At 35.3% G+C, this 20,597-nt stretch overlaps 1 protein-coding gene, 1 long non-coding RNA gene and 1 pseudogene across 3 annotated transcripts; 1 reads left to right on the forward strand and 2 right to left on the reverse strand.

The window, feature by feature from the left end:
* Positions 1 to 272: 272 nt before the first annotated feature.
* Positions 273 to 4,768, reverse strand: LOC120204262 (secretory carrier-associated membrane protein 3-like). 2 transcript variants are annotated; one of them, XM_039204375.1, is made up of 15 exons: positions 4,466 to 4,768; positions 3,900 to 3,963; positions 3,218 to 3,349; positions 3,061 to 3,123; positions 2,297 to 2,330; positions 1,993 to 2,115; positions 1,685 to 1,747; positions 1,498 to 1,591; positions 1,297 to 1,342; positions 1,138 to 1,205; positions 911 to 959; positions 622 to 687; positions 418 to 527; positions 336 to 386; positions 273 to 293 (listed from the first exon to the last, which is right to left on the reverse strand). In XM_039204375.1, exons 1-13 carry the CDS (start codon positions 4,525 to 4,527, stop codon positions 441 to 443), a joined length of 951 nt encoding a protein of 316 aa, XP_039060306.1. In that variant the 5' UTR covers positions 4,528 to 4,768; the 3' UTR covers positions 273 to 293; positions 336 to 386; positions 418 to 440. The 2 variants fall into 2 exon arrangements, with proteins under 2 accessions (XP_039060306.1, XP_039060307.1); XM_039204376.1 differs by having other exon boundaries at positions 3,900 to 3,959; positions 4,465 to 4,768.
* On the forward strand, positions 963 to 1,206 carry LOC120204264. The gene is made up of 2 exons (XR_005523922.1): positions 963 to 1,001; positions 1,101 to 1,206. It is a non-coding gene; the product is annotated as an uncharacterized LOC120204264 (long non-coding RNA).
* A 4,856-nt stretch (positions 4,769 to 9,624) lies between the features above and the next one.
* Positions 9,625 to 20,184, reverse strand: LOC120204267 (annotated as a pseudogene).
* Between the last annotated feature and the right edge of the window lie 413 nt (positions 20,185 to 20,597).

Here is a 20,597-nt window from a genome sequence, read left to right on the forward strand (position 1 = left end):
TATAACACCATTAACTATTTAATGACAAGTGATAAAAAATAATGTCAAAATTAATATTTTTAAACAAGAGTAAGATGCAAGTTGAATTTGATTATTCGACTAGCTTACCCTAAATTGAATGTATCAGTTCACTGTCCCTATTGATTCCCATTGCACTCTTCATATGATGGGACGAGCATATTTGTCATCTTGAAACTCATGGTCTTAACTTGGCTTACAATCGCAAAATGGAACTCTCTATACATGAAAAATAAATCATTCAAGTCTTTGTATATGCTGTCTGCTAATCAAACTCCAAGAACCAAAAAAAAAAATTGAAGAGAAATTTATAGGAAAACATACACAATAAATTACAGAGATCGGCGCAACAAATCGCCAGGGACGAGAAGAATAATAAACACGAGGCTGAACGTATATCTCGTTGCAGCTAGTCTGTGGCATTATATGGCAGCCCTCATAGCTCCTCTTGCAGCCTCATGCTTCATCTCGGCAGCTCTACCGCTCCCCCGGAAATACATGTATACTTGCTGCAAACCCAACAATAACCCAATGTTATTACGAATCCCGTTCCTGCACGTTTACGTGATCGTCACAACCAACAAGATCAGAAGCTGAACTAACCTGGATAACCCAGATGCTTACAATTGATTCAACGCAGAATAATCCAAACCCGATGAAGTAGAAGATCTATGCAAACAAATTAAAATTTCCATCAAAATGGTTAACAGAAATCAAGAGTAGAACAGTTAAACCTTTTCTGCTAACATGAACTGCAATGGCGAAGTTCGAGCCTTAAGTAGTAAACATCATTCATTCATTCTTTTTGCTCCCATCTATATTCCCACTAAGTATCTCAATGCGATAAATTTCTCAGGTTAAATGCTTCACTATTTTAAAAGGAAGTGCTTACCCCAACCAATATGTGGTCTCCGATAAGATCTACTGCCGGTAGGATCCCGCTGTATAGGGCAAAACAACATCCATAAGATTTATGAAGAAATGTACATTTTAGAAGATAAGTGCATCATGTCAACTCAAATGCATTGATGTAATGCAAATAAAGACAGATAGATGCAATTTATCAGTCCAAGTTAAGATAGAGAATGTGATAAGTAGAAAAATAGTTTAGGTACATACGTTAGTGATTTCCCTCTAAAAACTATAGGGGGAGCCACAGCAGCAAAGATGCAGAAGCCGATGTGAACCTATAAACAGGAAAGAAGTGATAAAAGGATCAGTACCCATCGAATCCTCGAACAAAAGCAACATATCTATCGAAGAAACACAAGGTATTACCAAATAAAAGAGGAAGAACCGGCCAAATGATAAAGCACTCTCTTTCCTGCATAAGGGATGATTATTGGTTAGCAAGTGCAAGGAACTTACACAGCCAAATTTAAGAAAATGACAATGGAAGTTGGCATTAGAGGCAACCCAACGTTTAGTATGCAAAACTGAATTGCAATATTAAGGAACAGAGTGGAGTATGTTGAGCACCTAAAAGCACGATACAGTGGGCGATACCACAAAACATAGGCTCCCGGAACTCCTGCTACGAAGAAGATAATTGCCAAGAACCAGATCCTCACACCTAAACAATAATAAATACAGTAAACACAACATGATCCTAACATTATATATTCGAAGGAAAACAATAAATAAGGAAGTGCATTTCCAAACTAACCTTCTCCTCTTATCCATCCTGCAGTGACAGCAACGATGTTCCATAGAAGGCACAGAAACAATCCTGCATAAAATCACCATACTGCATGTAATCAAATGACTTACACAAAAAGCCTTTTCCAGCTAAAGAGTTAAACAAAATAAAAGCATAGTACAAATAATCACCCAATGCAATCATTCAGAGGTTATAAACTCATATGAACGATCACAAATTTTCATTTTTGTCAACAAGATTGAACATTGAGTGATGCATAGATGGACCAGGCAATATAACAAAAGGTAAATAAGCCTTCAGAAAACTTTGCATACCTAAAAATGTTGAAAATGCGACATACTGCACTCTTTGTAGATGAACCGGTATGTCATTTGCAATATCATGATGAATGATTGGGAAAAATGGTGGCCAATTTTTCTCTTCCAAAACAATTCCAGCTGCAAAACAGAGAAGTCAAACTCTAGCTAATGGGAGAAATGCAAGAGTAATTGACCATAAATAGAAAATGGAATCAGGTCAAAATATTTTGCAAAAGAAATGATATCAACAACAAAATTTGAAACAATGAGAAAAGCTAAATGTTTTTGATGTAAATAATCAAATTAGAATGAAAGGTACCTCTTGCTGCTGCCTCTTCTTTCCGCCTCACTTCCTGCATGGAATAAGATGATCAGCGAAAATTGTAGGGATCCAATAATTCATTGGGTGCCAAAGGGAAGGAAACGAATTCAGCTCTTTCTATTTATTTATGGAACAATCATGCATGAACAGAAACTTGCATCTTCAAACCATCCCTCTAACTTAGCACACTAAATACAACGACATACACATTTTCGATTTATTTATGAAACAAACAAGTATGAATGATGAGTCTTACAGCTATCCAAAAAAACATAGGGCACTAAAATACAAGGAGAGAACACATAAGATATCCCATCAGCAGCCTAATTGTGTCTTAATAATAATTTGTAGGCTTAATTCATGATTGCTCCCTCAAAGTATAAAATTTTTCTCATTTGGCACCCTAATCTATTTTTTTCTAAGTTTGCCCCCTTAAACTATCATTTTCGTATCATTTCACCCTGAAAATTATTGGCGTCACATGCCACATGTCACATTCTTATTAGCCGTTTTTTTTGGGGTAAGCTGAGATGAAAATGACAGTTTAGGGGCAAGCTGAGAAAAAGTGTTGCTTTGAGGGGAAATGGTGAATTAAGCCTAATTTGTAAGACAAACTGTTTAGATATATTTGGCCTTTCATTACATTTGATTCTAAATGTTTGATAAAATATGATAGGGAGCAAATTTGAAACAAAAATAAAATCTATGATCTATAAAATAAGAATGAGTTCAAAGTTATAAAATTTCTTTCCGCAATATACCTGCTCCCGCCTTTTCAGTTCAGCCTCCTTAGCTTGTAGTTCCTTCTCCTTCTTCTTCAAATCCTAGATTTATGCCGTAAAACCATAACAGTGAGATTAAACGCTTAACCAAACTATGGAAATAGCATTTAGAGACAGGTTTTCAGTCTTCAATAACCTGATATGATCCTCCTGAAGTTGTATCCAGAGGAATGTCAATTGTCGCATCACGATCATAATTGAAACCAGCAGGTTCTGGAGGTAGTGGTGAAAGTCTCGAGTTTGACGCAGGTGGAGCACTTGGAACATTCTGAAAAATTATTCGTAACACATATTCGAGAAGCAAGTATTAGTATAAGAAAACTTTCCGGAGTACCTATGTTTAGAAGAAATGCTCAAAGGCCGAATTTGACATAACCAAATCACAAAAATATATCAAATAACCTATCTTTTCTGAACGAAATCATCCTAAACCTTAACATATCCAAGCTAACTCCTAACCCTATTAGCATTAGAGAAAGAACTAAGTTTCTAGGTTGATCACTATGATTCAATGTGCTCAAGGGATTAAACAGTGGTAGTTTAGCACAACATCACCTCAAGTTATGGTTTTACATATCATCGGTGACCAAGTATCCATGTATTGACAAAGAGCCTAAAACCCGGCCTTTCAAATTCAAAGAACTCTCCAATCTCCATGGATATAAAAGAGACAAAACAACCAAAACCTTACGCTAAATTTCACATTTTATGCACATTCTAGTCAATATATGTCCTAAAAACAGTTCTCGTCTTAACCTCGGCAACAAGTTTTGAATTAAACATTCCCTTGAAACTTTATAAACAGGGGTTTAGTTTACCTTTGAAAATAGACCACCAAATTTAGACTGACCAGATGCCTTCCCTCTCACGGCGGGATCCTGCAGGCACAAATTATTTAAACCAAAGAGTAATATTAGAACTGAAGTTGCCTAGCATCTGTATACTAACTTATACATGCGAATCAAGTTCTAAAACCAAGTAAAATTATGCATCATAGTCTTCATTTCAAGGATTAAGGTTCATCAAAGTGCAAAAGAAAATGTTTTTTAGCTCTGGGAAAATGCTTATTTTTAAAACAAAATCGATTTGAAGAACTGAACAAGCTTAATATTGATTTCTACTTTATTTAATGCGATTTCAGTAACAAAGAAAACATAAAAGTCGTTGAAATGATCACATCAACTACAACAACCAAGCAAAACACTTCCCATAAATGAATTCAGCCCAAATTTCAGATCAGTGAGTAAAATTAATGTCAACGTATAATCTTTTAATAAATTTTTCATCAGACGCCTAACAGCTTCGAAAATAGAGTCTTAAATAAAACGAAGACACGAGAGCTCGCTACCAAAGCATCATCCAACAACAGGAAGAGAAACTGACCGAGAAAGGGTTAACTTCGTCTTCTTCTTGAGCGAATGGGTTTTCGTCGTAACGACCAGCCATGGGTTAGGATTTTTTTTCTGCAAAAACCTTTTTTTAAAAAGGAAATTGAAAATGGGATAAATATATATGATGAAGATCTAAACTAGAGAGAAGAAAAAGGAAGAAGCTTTTATAAGAAGCTAAATGAAAGCTCAAAGTCAAGAATTTTATCCCTTCGAATAAGTTTTGTGTTCTTACAGAAATAAGAGCGAAGTTTTCTAGAGAGATAAAACGCGGGTTCGCGGTTGAGGAGATAGAGAGGGAAGGAGAAGTTGGACTTTTCGGTTGCAATTTTTGTTGGGAATATAACGTAGGATGAAACAGCGGGAAAATTATGTTACTTTGGTATAATAACAAATATAGCCCTCAATATTTATATTATTATTAATTTGGACATACTTTTAAGCTAAATTTAGTCTCAACAATTTTTATTTAAATTATTCTTATTTTAAAAAATATGATTATATCGTTAAAAATTTAGACATTGTTAATAAGGCTGCCGTCCCGTGTGGTAGTTGCGTGTATTCATTTTATTCATATGGAAAAATGAACAAAGTATTTAATGAATTACCAGTAAATTATTTACATATTATTCTTTATACTTAATTTAAAACATGCATAAATCTATAATTTAGTAGTATTCTAAAAAGTACAATATCAATTAAATTTTAAAAAATATATTTTAAATATTTGAATTTAAAAGTAATTTAATTTCAAATGTGTTTTAAATATTTTAAAATAATTCATAATGTTTAATGAATTTTATTTAAGATAAAAATGATGAAATGTTTAAGTTTTAGAGATTAAAAAAGCTATTATACTATGACACATTAGACATCCGAAGAGACTTATTTATAACTTTTAGAAAAGGAACATATTTTGTAGTAAACACATAATTAAATGACTTTTTGGTGGAGTTTACCCATTTTCTTATGAGTTGTACTAAACACTTATTTAATTCGGATTTTTGTCACACGACGGAATAAAAAATTGAACTTAATTTTCTTTAATAACTTTCGTATAATTTCGTAGATTCTATATCGTACCCGTTTCAATTGGAGAGGGGATGGGTATAATTTTAGTGGGTAATAGATGAGTGTGGATTTAGAAAGTGATACCCGGGTAGCAGGTGGGTGATGGGTTTGAGATCTTACCCGTCCTTATCCGCCTGCCCCACATTCCTCTGCCCACTAAATACCCATTAAATTTTGGACCATTATGAATTTAAGTATAATTTTATAAACTAATTTATAAATATTAATATTGTATAAGATATAAATTATAATTTAACCAAATATTAGGTATACTTTTAGAGACTAATATTATGGTTCTTAATAGACGTGTTTGTTTTATGTTTGTTGTTTATTTATAACTTAAGGTTGTTGTCATGTGGGTCTAGTCGGGTACATCTCCATTTGGTAGTGGATGTGGGGATGGATTTGAGAATGTATCCGCTTGAACGGGTGTGTATTTGAAAAATTTTACCCCTCATGGGTGGTGGACAAGTAGTAGATTTGAAAATATTAAATGTGTATGAGGATAGAGGAAGGGGTATTCGCACCCGACCCGCCCGTTTGTCATCCCTACTTCTGCTTCCAACGAAAATCATATATTTATAAAATTCATATTAAAAATAAATATTTCACTGTTTTAAACATCTAGAAGATTCCGTGGCTATACATATACATTAGACCAATGAAGTTGAAAAGTTCAAAATGAATGAACTAATTCAATAATTTAGGAATTGAATAATTGATTTGATAAAAAAATAATTTAATTATTTAATTTCAGGAATTGAAATAAGGCAGATTTGCACATTGAAAAAAAAATAAAAATGGGTTCGCGAATTTATTTAGGGATTTAGAATACATTATTACATCTTAAAGTCGTGATATAATTATGACGTTTATTTTTTAAGTTATTTTTTTTGAATGAATTTTTAAAATTACCGAAATTAAATAAAAAAATAGAGTCGAGATTCGTAGTATTTTTTATGTTAATTCTTTATTTTCATTCCAATTATGATTTTTCTATTTTTTACTCCAAATAAATCCTTACTAACTTCGTTTCATTAAAAATGTATATATAACAAATTTGAAATACACTGTAAAATGTATCTCACATCTCTAAATAAATCCGTACTAACTTCATTTCATTAATATTTTTCTGGTTTTACCTAGGGATGGGTATAGGTCGGGTTTGAGTCAACTCGACTCGACTCAAAAATTTTACTTCCTTCATCCGATCCGATCCTACCTCGAAAAATATATATCCTTCACCCAATTCGATTTTTGAGATAAAATCTAAACTCGATCCGACTCAACCTGAAATAATAAAAAATATTATTTTTATTCAATAAAAACGGTTATTTAATTGAAAAAATATATATAGGTAATTATTATTGTAATTATTCTTAAATATATAAGATAAAATTATATATTTTTAAGTCGAATCGGGTCGTATATTTTTTACCATAAAACCGAATCTGACCCAACCTGACTCAAACCCAAAATTTAAAATAAAAAATCTAACCCGATCGAATCGAATCAGTTTGAAACCCGTTGGGTTAAGGTCCCATCCCTAGTTTTACATTGTAGAACATTTTAACATTTTAGAAGAAAAAAAATAGAGAAAACGTTTGGCGCAAGCTCACGAAGATTAGTACTGTTGATCATTTTTGCTTTTAGATATATAAAATTGGAAGGGATGTGATACTGATAGTACAATTTAATTAACAAAAACGCGTTTAACCTTTTATTTTTAATTATTAAATTTAAAATTTTGAGAATAACGTTTAAATAATTAAAGGGTCAAGTATAGTCATGGTCACTGAACTTTTCTAAAATTTTCATTTAGGTCCTCTAACTTTTAAAACTTGCAATACAATCCTCCAACATTTAGTTCGTTTGCAATGTAGTCCCCGACATTACACTGTCGTTAGTACATTTGTAATATGGTCACTGAACTTTTCAGGCACTTGCATTTAGGGCCTCCAACTTTTAAAACTTACAACACAATCCTTAATTTCATTCTAAACCCCAAATTCCTTTGCGATCTCAAATTTCCTTTTTCGCTTCTCTCTGCTCATTTCAAGAGTAACTTTTCAGTCGGAGATGCATAGGAAATTCTAATCTAACTTTGAATTATGTGAGGTGTTGACTTGAATAAGGGTCAATTGAGAGAAGACCCGACTAAGGGATTATCAGGACCATCAACGATTCAAGGTGTAATGTTAGATACAAGTCATCTCAGGTGAAACATAGATGTTCGATGAAATGCTTGTGAGTAAAAAATAGGGTTAGAAATGCAGAGTTGACAAATACTACTAAGATGAACTAAGTATCATTGTTGAAAGTCACCAACAAAGTTGGAATTATTTTGTATAAATGACATATAATAATTTCTTCGTTTAATCCTTGTGGTTAAAGATTTTCCAATAGATGATCAAATATAACGAAATACCAAACAGCGCATTCACCTCTCAGTCTCTTTCGTAACTCGAAAGGCATTATGACAGGGTCAAGTAGCTGCTCCAAATATATTACATGTCATGATGACTTTCGAGTTGCGTGCATACATAATTGTCTTCTAAAGTTATAATTCAATACAATAAAACTGTAAAATTTCCAAAACATGTAAAAAATCCAATTTGTTCACGATATATCAATCCCATAATCAACATGAACTTATTAAAAATAATATGAGCTCACAGGATGCCGAAAACCACAGATAGGATCAATACAATTCCCAGTAAACTAGTACCAGCATTATCTCGGATTGAGTCTGGCGATTTCACTATGTCGATACTCACAATCAATTCCCTGATTTAAAGAAAAATCAAACAATAAGATAAAAAAAGTTAGCCTAGGACCATCTTTCACTTCTATTCTGATGAATTGAATATTTTTCATAAAGAGTATTAAAAGTTTTGATTAAGAAGAAAGAACGAAAATTAGATGGTTTTGGTTCAAAACTAACACTGAATATACATATCATTGACATGCAGTTCCAGAAACATAAAAATTTCAACAAAAAACAAAAAATGTGAGCTGAAAATGGGAAAGTACGAAAGAGGAAAAGCTTACTTTCGGATAGCCCAAAAGGAGAAAATAAATACCTTCTTGCAAGTGAGGGGGAAAGGCTAAGAAATAAACGCAATCGGTGTTGCGTTCCAACAATTATTCCTCCATTTTTTCTTTGTAAAAAAAGCTGAAAGACAGAGCACTGCTTGGGTTTACGATTTTACATGGCGGAAAATTAAAGAACAAAAACCAAACGAGAGTGCATGTGAGAGAAAGAGACTAAGAGGTGAATGCGCTGTTTATGATTTCATTTATTTGATCATCTTTTGGAAAATCTTTAACCACAAGGATTAAACGAAGAAATTATTATATGTCATTTATACAAAATAATTCCAGCTTTGTTGGTGACTTTCAACAAAGATACTTAGTTCATCTTAGTAGTATTTGTCAACTCTGTATTTCTAATCCCATTTTTTTTCTCACAAGCATTTCATCGAACATCTATGATTCACCTGAGATGACATGTATCTAACATTACACCTTGAATCGTTGATAGTCCTGATAGTCCATTGGTTTGGTCTTCTCTCAATGGACCCTTATTCAAGTCAACACCTCCACATAATTCAAAGTTAGATTAGAATTTCTCATCCCCGACTGAAAAGTTATGCTGGAAATGAGAAGAGAGAAGCGAAAAATAAAATTCGAGATCGAAAAGGAATTTTGAGATCGAAAAGGAATTTGGGGTTTAAAATGAAATTTAGGATTGTGTTGCAAGTTTTAAAAGTTAGGGGACCTAAATGCAAGTGCTTGAAAAGTTTAGTGACCATATTGCAAATGTACTAAATGTAGTATAACATCGGGGACCATATTGCAAATGACCTAAATGTTGGAGGATTGTATTGTATGTTTTAAAAGTTGGGGACATAAATGAAAGTTTTAAAAAAGCTCAGTGACCATTACTATACTTTACCCATAATTAAATGATATTTATAAGTTGAGTAGCTTAATTTTTTACAGTCGAGATCGAATAACCGAGGTTTCACACAGAAAGTGATCTAAGCAAGTAGCCATGAATGAAGATGATGAGTTTGCTTCATTATCGTGTTGTTTCCACGGCGACTCCTCTTGCAGCATTACGTTTTCCCTCTGCCGCCTTACCAGCGCCACGGAAATACCTGTAAACTCTCTGTAAAAAAAAGGTAATTCTTAGAAATCCCCCACGAAATCAAATCAAGCGATCCATGCTTTACGGAAGAATGAAATGATTTCAAGGTGTTCGACGATATACCTGAATGACCCACATGCTTAACAGTGTTTCGACGCAGAATAACCCAAACCCAACGAGGTAGAATATCTGCAAATAGGAAAATGCAAAATGTTTTGTTAATTTCTGATTTCTGATCAAAGGATTCAAGAGAAAGAAACGATCTTTAACTTCACCCCAACTAAAGCATGGTGGCTCATAACATTTATTGCACTCAAGATTCCCTTGCACCACCCATAACATCATATTAAGTCTTAATCAAGTTACGAAAATATGTCAGTTGCGAGTATATTAAAGTTGAAACACTCCTATCCAAGTATAGGTAGGCTGATGGAAGAAATAGATTAGGATAGTAACTCACGAGAATGATAATCCATCGTAAACTATAGGTGGAGCAACCGAAGCATAGATGCAGAAGCAAATATGTATCTGTAAGCCAGAACAGGGAAAAAAGGTATAAAATAGCTAGTTATAGGAAGCTGGCAAGGGTTACTAGTCACCAGATACATAAAAACGATGCACATTACCATATAAAACATGAAAAACCATCCAAACCTAAACGCACTGTCTTTCCTGCAACATGATTATGAGAAGATAACTCATTAAACATAACAAAGATCGAAGAACATAATTCGAAATGATCGAACGGGGTTTTAGTTGTTAGATTTGTCTAGAAATTAAGTTGACAAGTTGGAAATTTCATCTTGGTTGGTGGCCAACTTATTGAAAATTTCATCTTGGTTGGTGGCCAAACTTTGAACATGTGAATTTCATATTTGGTGGCTAACTTGTACACATTGGAAAATTCTTTGGTAGGTGGCCAAACTTTGAACATATTGTTATTAAAACTCAACTATAAATAGGCCTAAGTATTTCCATTAGAAATCATCCCAAAAACAAGTTATATCTTCCTCTTGTATTCTTCATTCTCCCACTTTGGGAATTCTCAAGAATTTCATTTTTGTAATATTGGCGATATAGTGAAGTTATCACCCGGTGTGGTGCCCGAGGAGTAAACGATATTCTCGTCGAACCTTGTAAATTTGGTGTGTTCTCTCCTTTATTGTTTTTATTCAGTTTTTTCATTGTGTTTTAATATTCAATAGTTTGACAGGTTTATCTGATGTGCAAGCTTTGGTGGTTTTGATCTTGACATTCTAGGTCAATTTTAAAACTACGTTCGTGTAGGAAATAACCCGTTTTCCCCAACAATTGGCATCAGAGCTTCGGTTAAGGTTATCCTGGTGGTTCCGTTGCTGAAAAGATACAATTCATGATATTGAATATTGTTCGTTAGAATTAAAATGCCAAAATATGGATCAATTGAGATATCAAGCTCTTCATTTGGACCGGTGAGGAGGGTGATGTCAAATACAAATTTCTCGGTGGAGTTGTTCGATGGATCCGGTCATTTTGGCATGTGGTAAGGCGAGGTGTTAGACGATTTATTTTTATTCCAACAAGGTCTAGACATCGACATTGAGGAAGAAAGACCCGAATATATGGAGGAGAAAGAATGGGGAACAATCAATCGTTTGGCGTGCAGCACGATTCGATCTTGTCTTTCAGGGAGCAGAAGTATGGCTACAAGAACGAGACTTCTACAAGTAAGATGTGGAAAGCTTTGGAGGAAAAATTCCTGAAGAAAAGCTCTCAGAATTGTCTCCACATGAAGAAAAGATTGTTCAGATTTGATTATCAACTAGGCACCAGTATGAATGAACACATCACTGCATTCAATGAGCTAGTGGAAGACTTATTGGGCATGGATGAAACCTTCAAAGATGAAGATTTGGCTTTGATGTTGTTGTCATCTCTTCCAGATGAATTTGAGCACCTGAGACAACGTTACTTCATGGTAAGGATAATGTTACCCTTAAAGATGTAACTGCTGCTTTGTATAGTTATGAACTCAGGAAGAAAACCAAGAAGGAGAGCAAGTACGAAGCAGCGGAGGCCATGGTGGCAAGAGGTCGCTCGAAAAGTCAAAAGCCAAAGTGGAGAGGGAGATCAAAGTCGAAGTCCAGACTGGGAAAAGATGAATGTGCCTTTTGTCATGAGAAAGACCATTGGAAAAAGATTGTCCGAAGCTGAAGAAGAAAGGAAAAGCTGCTCCAAACCAAGAAAGAGAGCAAGTACGAAGCAGCGGAGGCCATGATGGCAAGATGTCGCTCGAAAAGTCAAAAGCCAAAGTGGAGAGGGAGATCAAAGTCGAAGTCCAGACTGGGAAAAGATGAATGTGCCTTTTGTCATGAGAAAGGCCATTGGAAGAAAGATTGTCCGAAGCTGAAGAAGAAAGGAAAAGTTGATCCATATACATGTGTTGCAGATAGGGGTGTAAACGAGTCGAGTCGAGCTCGAGTATTGCTGAGCTCGACTCGAACTCAAAAACTTTAAATGTAAGCTCGACTCGACTCGAAAACTCGCAAGCCTAAAATTTTCAAGCTCGACTCGAACTCGAAAGATAATATTAAAACTCGACTCGAACTCGAAAAGGCTCGAATTAAAAAAAATTCAAGAGCTTAATTAAAGCTCAAGACTCAATTCAAGCTCGAATTTGAGCTCGATTGGAGCTCGAATTTTGAGCTCAAAAAGTAATTTTTTCCACGTTCAATCCCGCTTCTTTTATAAGCTGCTTCTCGCCTTGTTTCTTTAAATCTTTATGATGTGGGATGTTAGGCAACACCCATTTCAACTTACTGGCCCTGAAATAGAAAACAACTGGTTGGGGATTGACTTTTCTCCATTTTTCTTATGCTATAACTTTATTGGTTAAGGAAGATAAATAATCACTGCAGCTTGTTTTTATTGATTCCAACATCTTAATTACAACCAACAGAACATCATTGCCTGTGCACATAAAATGGTCACATTATCAAGCTTTGAAGAAAAGAATATCATCGATCTTTAGGGAGCATGATTGCTTTTGTGAAAGCTCTGCAACAAAAATCATGCTCGTTCTTGAATCCAGTTAGGATATCCTCAGTCACCGAGCCATATATCAAGCCGACCTGTATTGCAAGTTGAAATTTTTAGGATTACCATATGTTAATAAAATTACAACTTGCCTAGATTAAGAACTTGGATTTATTTCAAGGTTTCACTTACTTCCTTCCCCCATTCAGTTTTATCTTCATAACCACAACTTATGACTTGAATAGCTTCACTCAGTAATGACGTAGGGCTTGCATTATGAGGAAGCCCACTATTCTCCAGAAGAGTGGAAGCAACGAAAACAGGGGACTGGCCGAACTTCTTTTATATTTTCATTTCTGATGAGTCTGGTGACTTCTGAGTATTCGAATCTGATAGTAGAAAATAGGCTCTAGTTTAAAAAATGTACTGAAAGTACATTGCAGGCTCATAATAAGAATAAGGAACTTTCAGTTGGCCCCTCTGAGAAATTTTGACACAATTAGTAGGGAAGTGGAGTTTTGCAGGTGGTTTCTTGAATTGTTGATTCAAAGAAGAAGAAGAAGAAAGGTACTGCATTGGCTTGTGTTTACTCCTCCTTTCGGAGACAATGCAAAAGTTTGAAATATAATCGAGAGTCCCCATGTTTGTTGCAGAAAACTTGAGGATACAAAAAACAGAGAGTTGAAGAGAAAAAATAAAACCAAAGAAACGTGGACAGTGGACAGGTATTCAAGCCGTGTTTTAGAAATAGAGTATTACCATTTTAGGACCTGTTATATTTGTAATCTTCTGATTTCGTCATTAATCAAGGTTTACGTTTTTATGATTTGGGTTGCTAATTTATTTTTATTTTATGTTTTGATCACCGTTTGTTTTGATAATGGACCTATTGATTGATTTGACCAAGTGTGATTTATTAGTTTATTTACATATAAACCCTTGTTAATTTCATTAATTTCATTTTGCATAATTTGTATGTTACCTTCATAAGTTAACCCCTATCACATAATCGGGTTAAGGATTTAGTGTTTAGTGTTTAGGGTTTATGGTTTAGGGTGTAATCTAACATGTGCTTAATTAAATGGACTTTTATTTTTCTTTTAGTACCATATCACATAACATCATTTTGCATAATTTGTATGTTAGCTTCATGTGCATAACTTAAAACCTAAACCCTAAACCCTAAACCTTAAACCTTAAACTCTAAACCATAAACCTTAAATCATAAACCATAAACACTAAACTATAAACACTAAACCATAAACCCTAACTATAAACTCTAAACCATAAACCCTAAATACTAAACTATAAACCCTATCACATAATTATAAGGGATGAGATGTCTTAGTTGTATTATTGAATTTTTAATATATTTTTAAAATTTTATAATTATCAATAATGTATTTTTAATAATGTAATTTTAAAAAATATAAAATTATAATATAACATTTTTTTCGAGCTGCTCACGAGCTGTTCGAGTCGAGTATCGAGTAGTTCGTTTCGGCTCGTTAAGAAATCGAGTCGAGCTCGAGCTCAAGTCGAGTCCATTCGATCCGAGTATTTATCGAGCCTTGATCGAGTTGATCTCGAGTAGCTCGCGATCTGTCTCGTCTCATTTACAGCCCTAGTTGCAGAGCATGATGCACATGACTCTGACATATCATTGTTTGCTTCATCAACAACATTCCATTCCGATGAGTGGATATTAGATTCGGGTTGCACCTATCATATGTCCCCTAATCGGGAGTGGTTCTCCGATTTAGTGGAACTAAATGCAGGAGTTGTTTATATGGGCAATGACAATGCCTGTAAAACTGTTGGGATAGGTTCAATTCGATTGAAGAATCAAGATGGATCAACCAGAGTTCTGACGGATGTCCGATACGTGCCCAGTTTGAAGAAAAATCTCATCTCGTTGGGAGCCTTGGAATCCAAAGGCTCAGTAGTCACTATGAGAGATGAGTTTTAAAAGTCACATATGACACACTTGTGATGATGAAGGGCATCAGGAAAAATAATTTGTATTACTACCAAGGTAGTACAATTATTGGAGCAGTTGCAGCAGTTTCCGGGGGTGATGATTTGGACGCAACCCAGTTGTGGCATATGCGGTTGGGACATGCTGGAGAGAAATCCTTGCAAATTCTGGCAAAGAAAAGATTGTTGAAAGGTGCAAAGGCTTGCAAATTGAACTTTTGCGAGCATTGTGTTCTGAGAAAGCAGAAGAGAGTGAAGTTTGGCACCACTATACATAATACAAAAGGTATTGTAGATTATATTCACTCAGATGTATGGGGTCCTTCAAAGACATCGTCTTTGGGAGGAAACCATTATTTTGTAACATTTGTAGATGACTTTTCCAGAAGAGTTTCGGTGTATCCGATGAAGTCTAAAGATGAAGTGCTTCAAATTTTCCTGAAATGGAAAAATATGATCGAGAACCAGACTGGTAGAAAGATCAAACGTCTTAGGACGGACAATGGAGGGGAATATAAAAGTGACCCATTCTTTGACGTTTGCCATGAGTATGGTATTGTTCGACACTTCACTGTTAGACGTACACCACAACAGAATGGGGTGGCAGAGCGTATGAATCGAACACTATTGGAGAAAGTTCGATGTATGTTGTCTAATGCTGGGTTAGGCAAGGCATTTTGGGCTGAGGCTGTGACATATGCTGGCCATCTCATCAATCGTCTGCCGTCATCAGCGATAGGAGGAAAAACACCATTGGAGGTATGGTCTGGAGAACCTGCTACTGATTATGATTCCTTACATGTATTTGGATCCACTGCTTATTATCATGTGAAGGAATCCAAGCTTGATCCGAGAGCAAAGAAGGCTCTCTTTATGGGAATCACCCATGGAGTGAAGGGATTCCGCCTTTGGTGTTTAGACACCAAGAAGATAATTTGTAGCAGAGATGTTACCTTTGATGAATCTGCCCTAGTAAAAAAGGTAACAAGTGAAGCTGTCCAGACAAGTAATACTCCGCAGCAAGTAGAGCATACTCCAAAACAGGTGGAGTTTCAGCAGACGATGATCCCAGAAGTTTATGCAGCTGATTCTTCAACTCCAATAGAATAATCAAAAGATAAAGAGGTTCAAACCCAAGAACCATTGGAGACACCAGAACCACTTGCAGTTACAAGGCCAAAGAGAGAAATTCGTAGACCTGTTCGATTTGTTGATATAGTGGCCTATGTTCTTCCAATTGTTGATGATGATATCCCTATCACTTACCAAGAAGCAATACAAAGCTTGGAAAGTGATAAGTGGAAAAGTGCCATGGATGAAGAAATGCAATCTCTCCAAAAGAACAACACTTGTAAACTGGCACAATTACCGAAAGGTAAAAGAGCCATTGGATGCAAGTGGGTATTTGTAAAGAAAGATGGATCTCATAGAAAGAAAGATGTTCGCTACAAGGCACGGTTGATAGCTAAAGGCTACGCTCAAAAGGAGGAATCGACTACAATGAAGTATTTTCCCCTGTTGTGAAGCATTCCTCCATTACAATATTGTTGGCCTTGGTAGCACAGTTGAATTTGGAGCTAGCTCAACTTGATGTAAAGACGGCTTTTTGCACGGTGATTTAGAAGAGGAGATCTATATGACTCAGCCACAAGGATACAAAGATGGTGGTTGTGAGAAATAGTTTTGTAAGCTGAAAAAATCGCTATATGGATTGAAGCAATCTTCGGGGCAGTGGTACAAGCGATTTGATAGCTTTATGAGGAGGCAAAAGTATACTAGAAGAAAATATGATCATTGCGTGTATTTGCAAAAGCTCAAAGATGGATCTTTCATTTATCTTCTCTTGTACGTTGACGATATGTTGATCGCTTCGAAGAGTCAAAAGGATATAGAATTAAAGGCTCAGTTGAATCAAGAGTTTGAGATGAAAGATCTAGGTGAGGCCAAGAAGATTCTTGGTATGGAGATAAGCAAAGATAGACAGAGAGGGAAGCTTTGTTTAACACAGAAGTAGTATCTGAGAAAGGTATTACAATGTTTTGGCATGAATGAAAATACCAAACATATAAGTATCCCATTGGCTTCTCATTTGAAACTTAGTTCTCAATTATCTCCTAAAACTAACGAAGAACGAGTGTATATGGCAAAAGTTCCATATGCTAATGCAATTGGGAGCTTGATGTATGCAATGGTGTGTACGCGTCCTGACATTTCACAAGTAGTTGGAGTTGTGAGCAGGTACATGCATGATCCTGGAGAAGGACATTGGCAAGCTGTAAAATGGATTCTACGGTATCTCCAACAAACTGTGGATGTTGGTTTAGTTTTTGAACAGGATGAAGCACTTGGTCAGTGTGTGGTTGGATATGTTGATTCCGATTATGCTGGTGATTTGGATAAGCGTCGATCAACTACTGGGTATTTGTTTACTCTTGCTAAAGCCCCAGTAAGTTGGAAGTCTACATTGCAATCTACGGTGGCCTTGTCTACTACAGAGGCAGAATACATGTCAGTTTCAGAGGCTGTAAAGGAAGCAATTTGGCTTAACGGGTTGATGGAAGACTTGGGAGTTGTTCAAAGTCACATTAGTCTCTATTGTGACAGTCAGAGCGCTATTCACTTAGCGAAAAATCAAGTCTACCATTCAAGGACTAAGCATATCGACGTGAGGTATCACTTTGTGCGGGAGATCTTTGAAGAAGGAAAGATTATACTTCAGAAAATTACGACATCAGAAAATCCTGCAGATATAATGACCAAGGTGGTACAGTAATCAAGTTCAATCATTGTTTGAACTTGATTAACATCCTAAAAGTATGAACACCTTCGGGTGTGTGGCGCTTGTGAGCGCAATTAGAGCACTACAAATTTGGGGAGTTGAAGAAGTTGAGTAGGCTTGGTAATTTCAAGCCAAGGTGGAGATTTGTTAGATTTGTCTAGAAATTAAGTTGACAAGTTGGAAATTTCATCTTGGTTGGTGGCCAACTTATTGGAAATTTCATCTTGGTTGGTGGCCAAACTTTGAACATGTGAATTTCATATTTGGTGGCTAACTTGTACACATTGAAAAATTCTTTGGTAGGTGGCCAAACTTTGAACATATTGTTATTAAAACTCAACTATAAATATGCCTAAGTATTTCCATTAGAAATCATCCCAAAAACAAGTTCTCTCTTCCTCTTGTATTCTTCATTCTCCCACTTTGGGAATTCTAAAGAATTCCATTTGTTGTAATATTGGCGATATAGTGAAGTTATCATCCGGTGTGGTGCCCGAGGAGTAGACGATATTCTCGTCGAACCTCGTAAATTTGGTGTGTTCTCTCCTTTATTGTTTTTATTCGGTTTTTTCATTGTGTTTCAATATTCAATAGTTTGACAGGTTTATCCGCTGTGCAAGCTTTGGTGATTTTGATCTTGACATTCTAGGTCAATTTTAAAACTACGTTCGTGTGGGAAATAACCCGTTTTCCCCAACATTAGTTAGTACCTGCAAGCTCGATAAAGAGGACGATACCATAGAAAATAGGCGCCTGGTACACCTATGATGAAGTAGATGACTGCCACGAGCCATATCTTTATGCCTAAAAAATGTTAAAGATTTAGGATTTATCAATCAAAACCAAAAGATTATAAAAAGGAAGTAAAGAGGTTTCTAATCCAACCTTTCCCTTTGACGCTTGCTGTGGAAACAGCTATGACATTCCAGACAAGACACAGGGTCAGCCCTGCATAAAGTTAACATTCATCATGTTTGTCGTCTGGGATCCTAGGTGTTTCTCAGACTCGTATGCAAGTGTTGCAACACAAGTTTCGAACACGATAATTCAACAAAAACGAAGAATCGAAACAACATAGATTCGGATTTAAGTTATACACTTTGATAAGTAGCTTGCATACCTAAGAAAGACACAGGGTCCATCCTGCATAATTTAACATTCATCATTTTTCTCGTCTTGGATCCTAGGGTTTACTCGGACTCGTATGCAAGTGTTGCAACATAAGTTTCGAATACGCTAATTCAACAAAAATGAAGAATGGAAACAACGTAGCTTCGAATCTAAGTTATGCATTTTCGACAAGTAGCTTGCACACCTAAGAAAGTGGAGAAAGCTACATATTGCATTCGGTGTAGATAATTTGGTATCTCATTTGCAATATCATGATGAATGACTGGGAAAAATGGTGGCCAATTTTTCACATCCAGAAAAACCCCAGCTGCAACAATGAAAACATATGATGTAAACAACAAGTTGCATTGCAACTTTAAGAACAATCATCAGACCTACTATAATCTAACTTGAACAAGGTTAAAAATACCCAGAGAAGAAAGGCTAATCAAACTTCAATGGCAAATATTACCTTTTGCTAGAGCTTCTTCTTTCTTTTTAACTTCCTGCATGCATGTCCCCAAAAGATAATAGTAATAAGAAATTTGATAAAGGGCAACGCAAGGTTTCATCCAGTGCAAAGCAGGAAATCTATTCTAGGGACTACATAGCAATTACAACATGTTATTAACATGTTTGTAAATGAATTAACTACCTCTTCCCTTTTCTTGAGTTCAGCTTCCTTGGCTTGAAGTTCTCTCTCTTTCTGCTTCAAAGTCTACATTTCAAGCATCATAATTAATACATATATTCCGAGAAACTGATGCGATAATTTCATTGAACGCAATATTAAGTAGCTGTCGTATTATAATAATTTTTAAAGTTATTGCAACTAGGTTTGTAAATGAGACAAGATAAATCACAAATTACTCATATTTAATTTAGTTAAAGTACGGTTCATATTTAACTCGACTCGAGTTTTAACGAGTCAAAATAAATTACTTAATATCTACTAGAAAAGTTCATGAATAACTAATAAAACAATATATTTATATGTTTTTTAAATGCAATATAAGGTTTTCATGTAGTTAAAATTCATGTTCAAGCTCGAGTTCGTGCTTCAATCGAAAAAGTTTAAGAATGTTTTGAGTTTAATTTTTTTCAAGCTTGCATTGAATTTCAATTTTTATTTCGAGTTCGAATCGAATTTGACAATTTTAAACTTGCAAATTTACTCGAGTCGAACTCAACTACAAACTATTTAAGTAGAATCAAAATTAGCAATATTTAAACTCAATTCGATTAGGTTATAGCCGTAATTACAACATGGCAACTGTATTCATAATTTAGAAATATTATGAATTTTAGGAAGAAAATAACGTCGTACCGTTGCTCTATCGAGAGACATGTTAATGGCAGGATTGCGATCATAATTGTAGCTGACTGGTTCAGGAGGAAGAGCCGGCAGCCTGAGTGTGAATTATGTGAGGGGTTCTGCAAATTTTACATCGCGAGAATCACATCCACAAATCGGTAATCAGAATAAATAATGTACTCATTGAACTTGAAAATCATAAAGGCGGCGGATAAAGAGAAATGAAGCTCACAGAAAAGGGGTTGACATCATCTTCTTCCTCGGCAAAAGGGTTCCGATCGCGGTGAGCGGACATGGGTAAATTGGCCAAAGCTCCCGACGTAGAGTACTCCGATGGTCTATGAACCTAAAGGAATATATTATCAGAATGGACGGCAAGAACAACATAGTAAATGAATATTCTAGTCCTTTTCTTATATAAGTTTTTGAAATAAATACGGATCGATGGAAGAGATTATTGGTTTTTATAGCTTGTTTCGTTGCTTTTGTTGGAGAGTGGCCTGGAAAACATGTACTGTATCATCTCAAAAGAAATTGCATGCTACTTGCTTGGTATAATGGTAGTCTGGTAGATACAGGTGTTAAAGCTCACAAAATGTTATGAGCAATAATACATGTTACTAAGAAACACGGGGTAAAATACTAGTTAGAGATCGTTTTATAATTTTGTTACCCTTTTTCAATATACTTTTCTTCTTCCCCTAGCTT

This window comes from Hibiscus syriacus, unplaced genomic scaffold (genome assembly GCF_006381635.1).
Source record: "Hibiscus syriacus cultivar Baekdansim isolate YM2019G1 unplaced genomic scaffold, ASM638163v2 tig00010533_pilon, whole genome shotgun sequence".
Classification (NCBI taxonomy): Eukaryota; Viridiplantae; Streptophyta; class Magnoliopsida; order Malvales; family Malvaceae; genus Hibiscus; species Hibiscus syriacus.

What these genes read in the sequence shown, in the direction of transcription:
- LOC120204262 (XM_039204375.1), bottom strand. Translation starts at nt 4,527, where the DNA reads ATGGCTGGTCGTTACGACGAAAACCCATTCGCTCAAGAAGAAGACGAA. An exon ending in AACTGAAAAGGCGGGAGCAG is followed by an intron (nt 2,331 to 3,060) that starts GTATATTGCGGA and finishes TATTCCATGCAG; the next exon opens with GAAGTGAGGCGGAAAGAAGA. An exon ending in TAAGCATCTGGGTTATCCAG is followed by an intron (nt 528 to 621) that starts GTTAGTTCAGCT and finishes TTGGGTTTGCAG; the next exon opens with CAAGTATACATGTATTTCCG.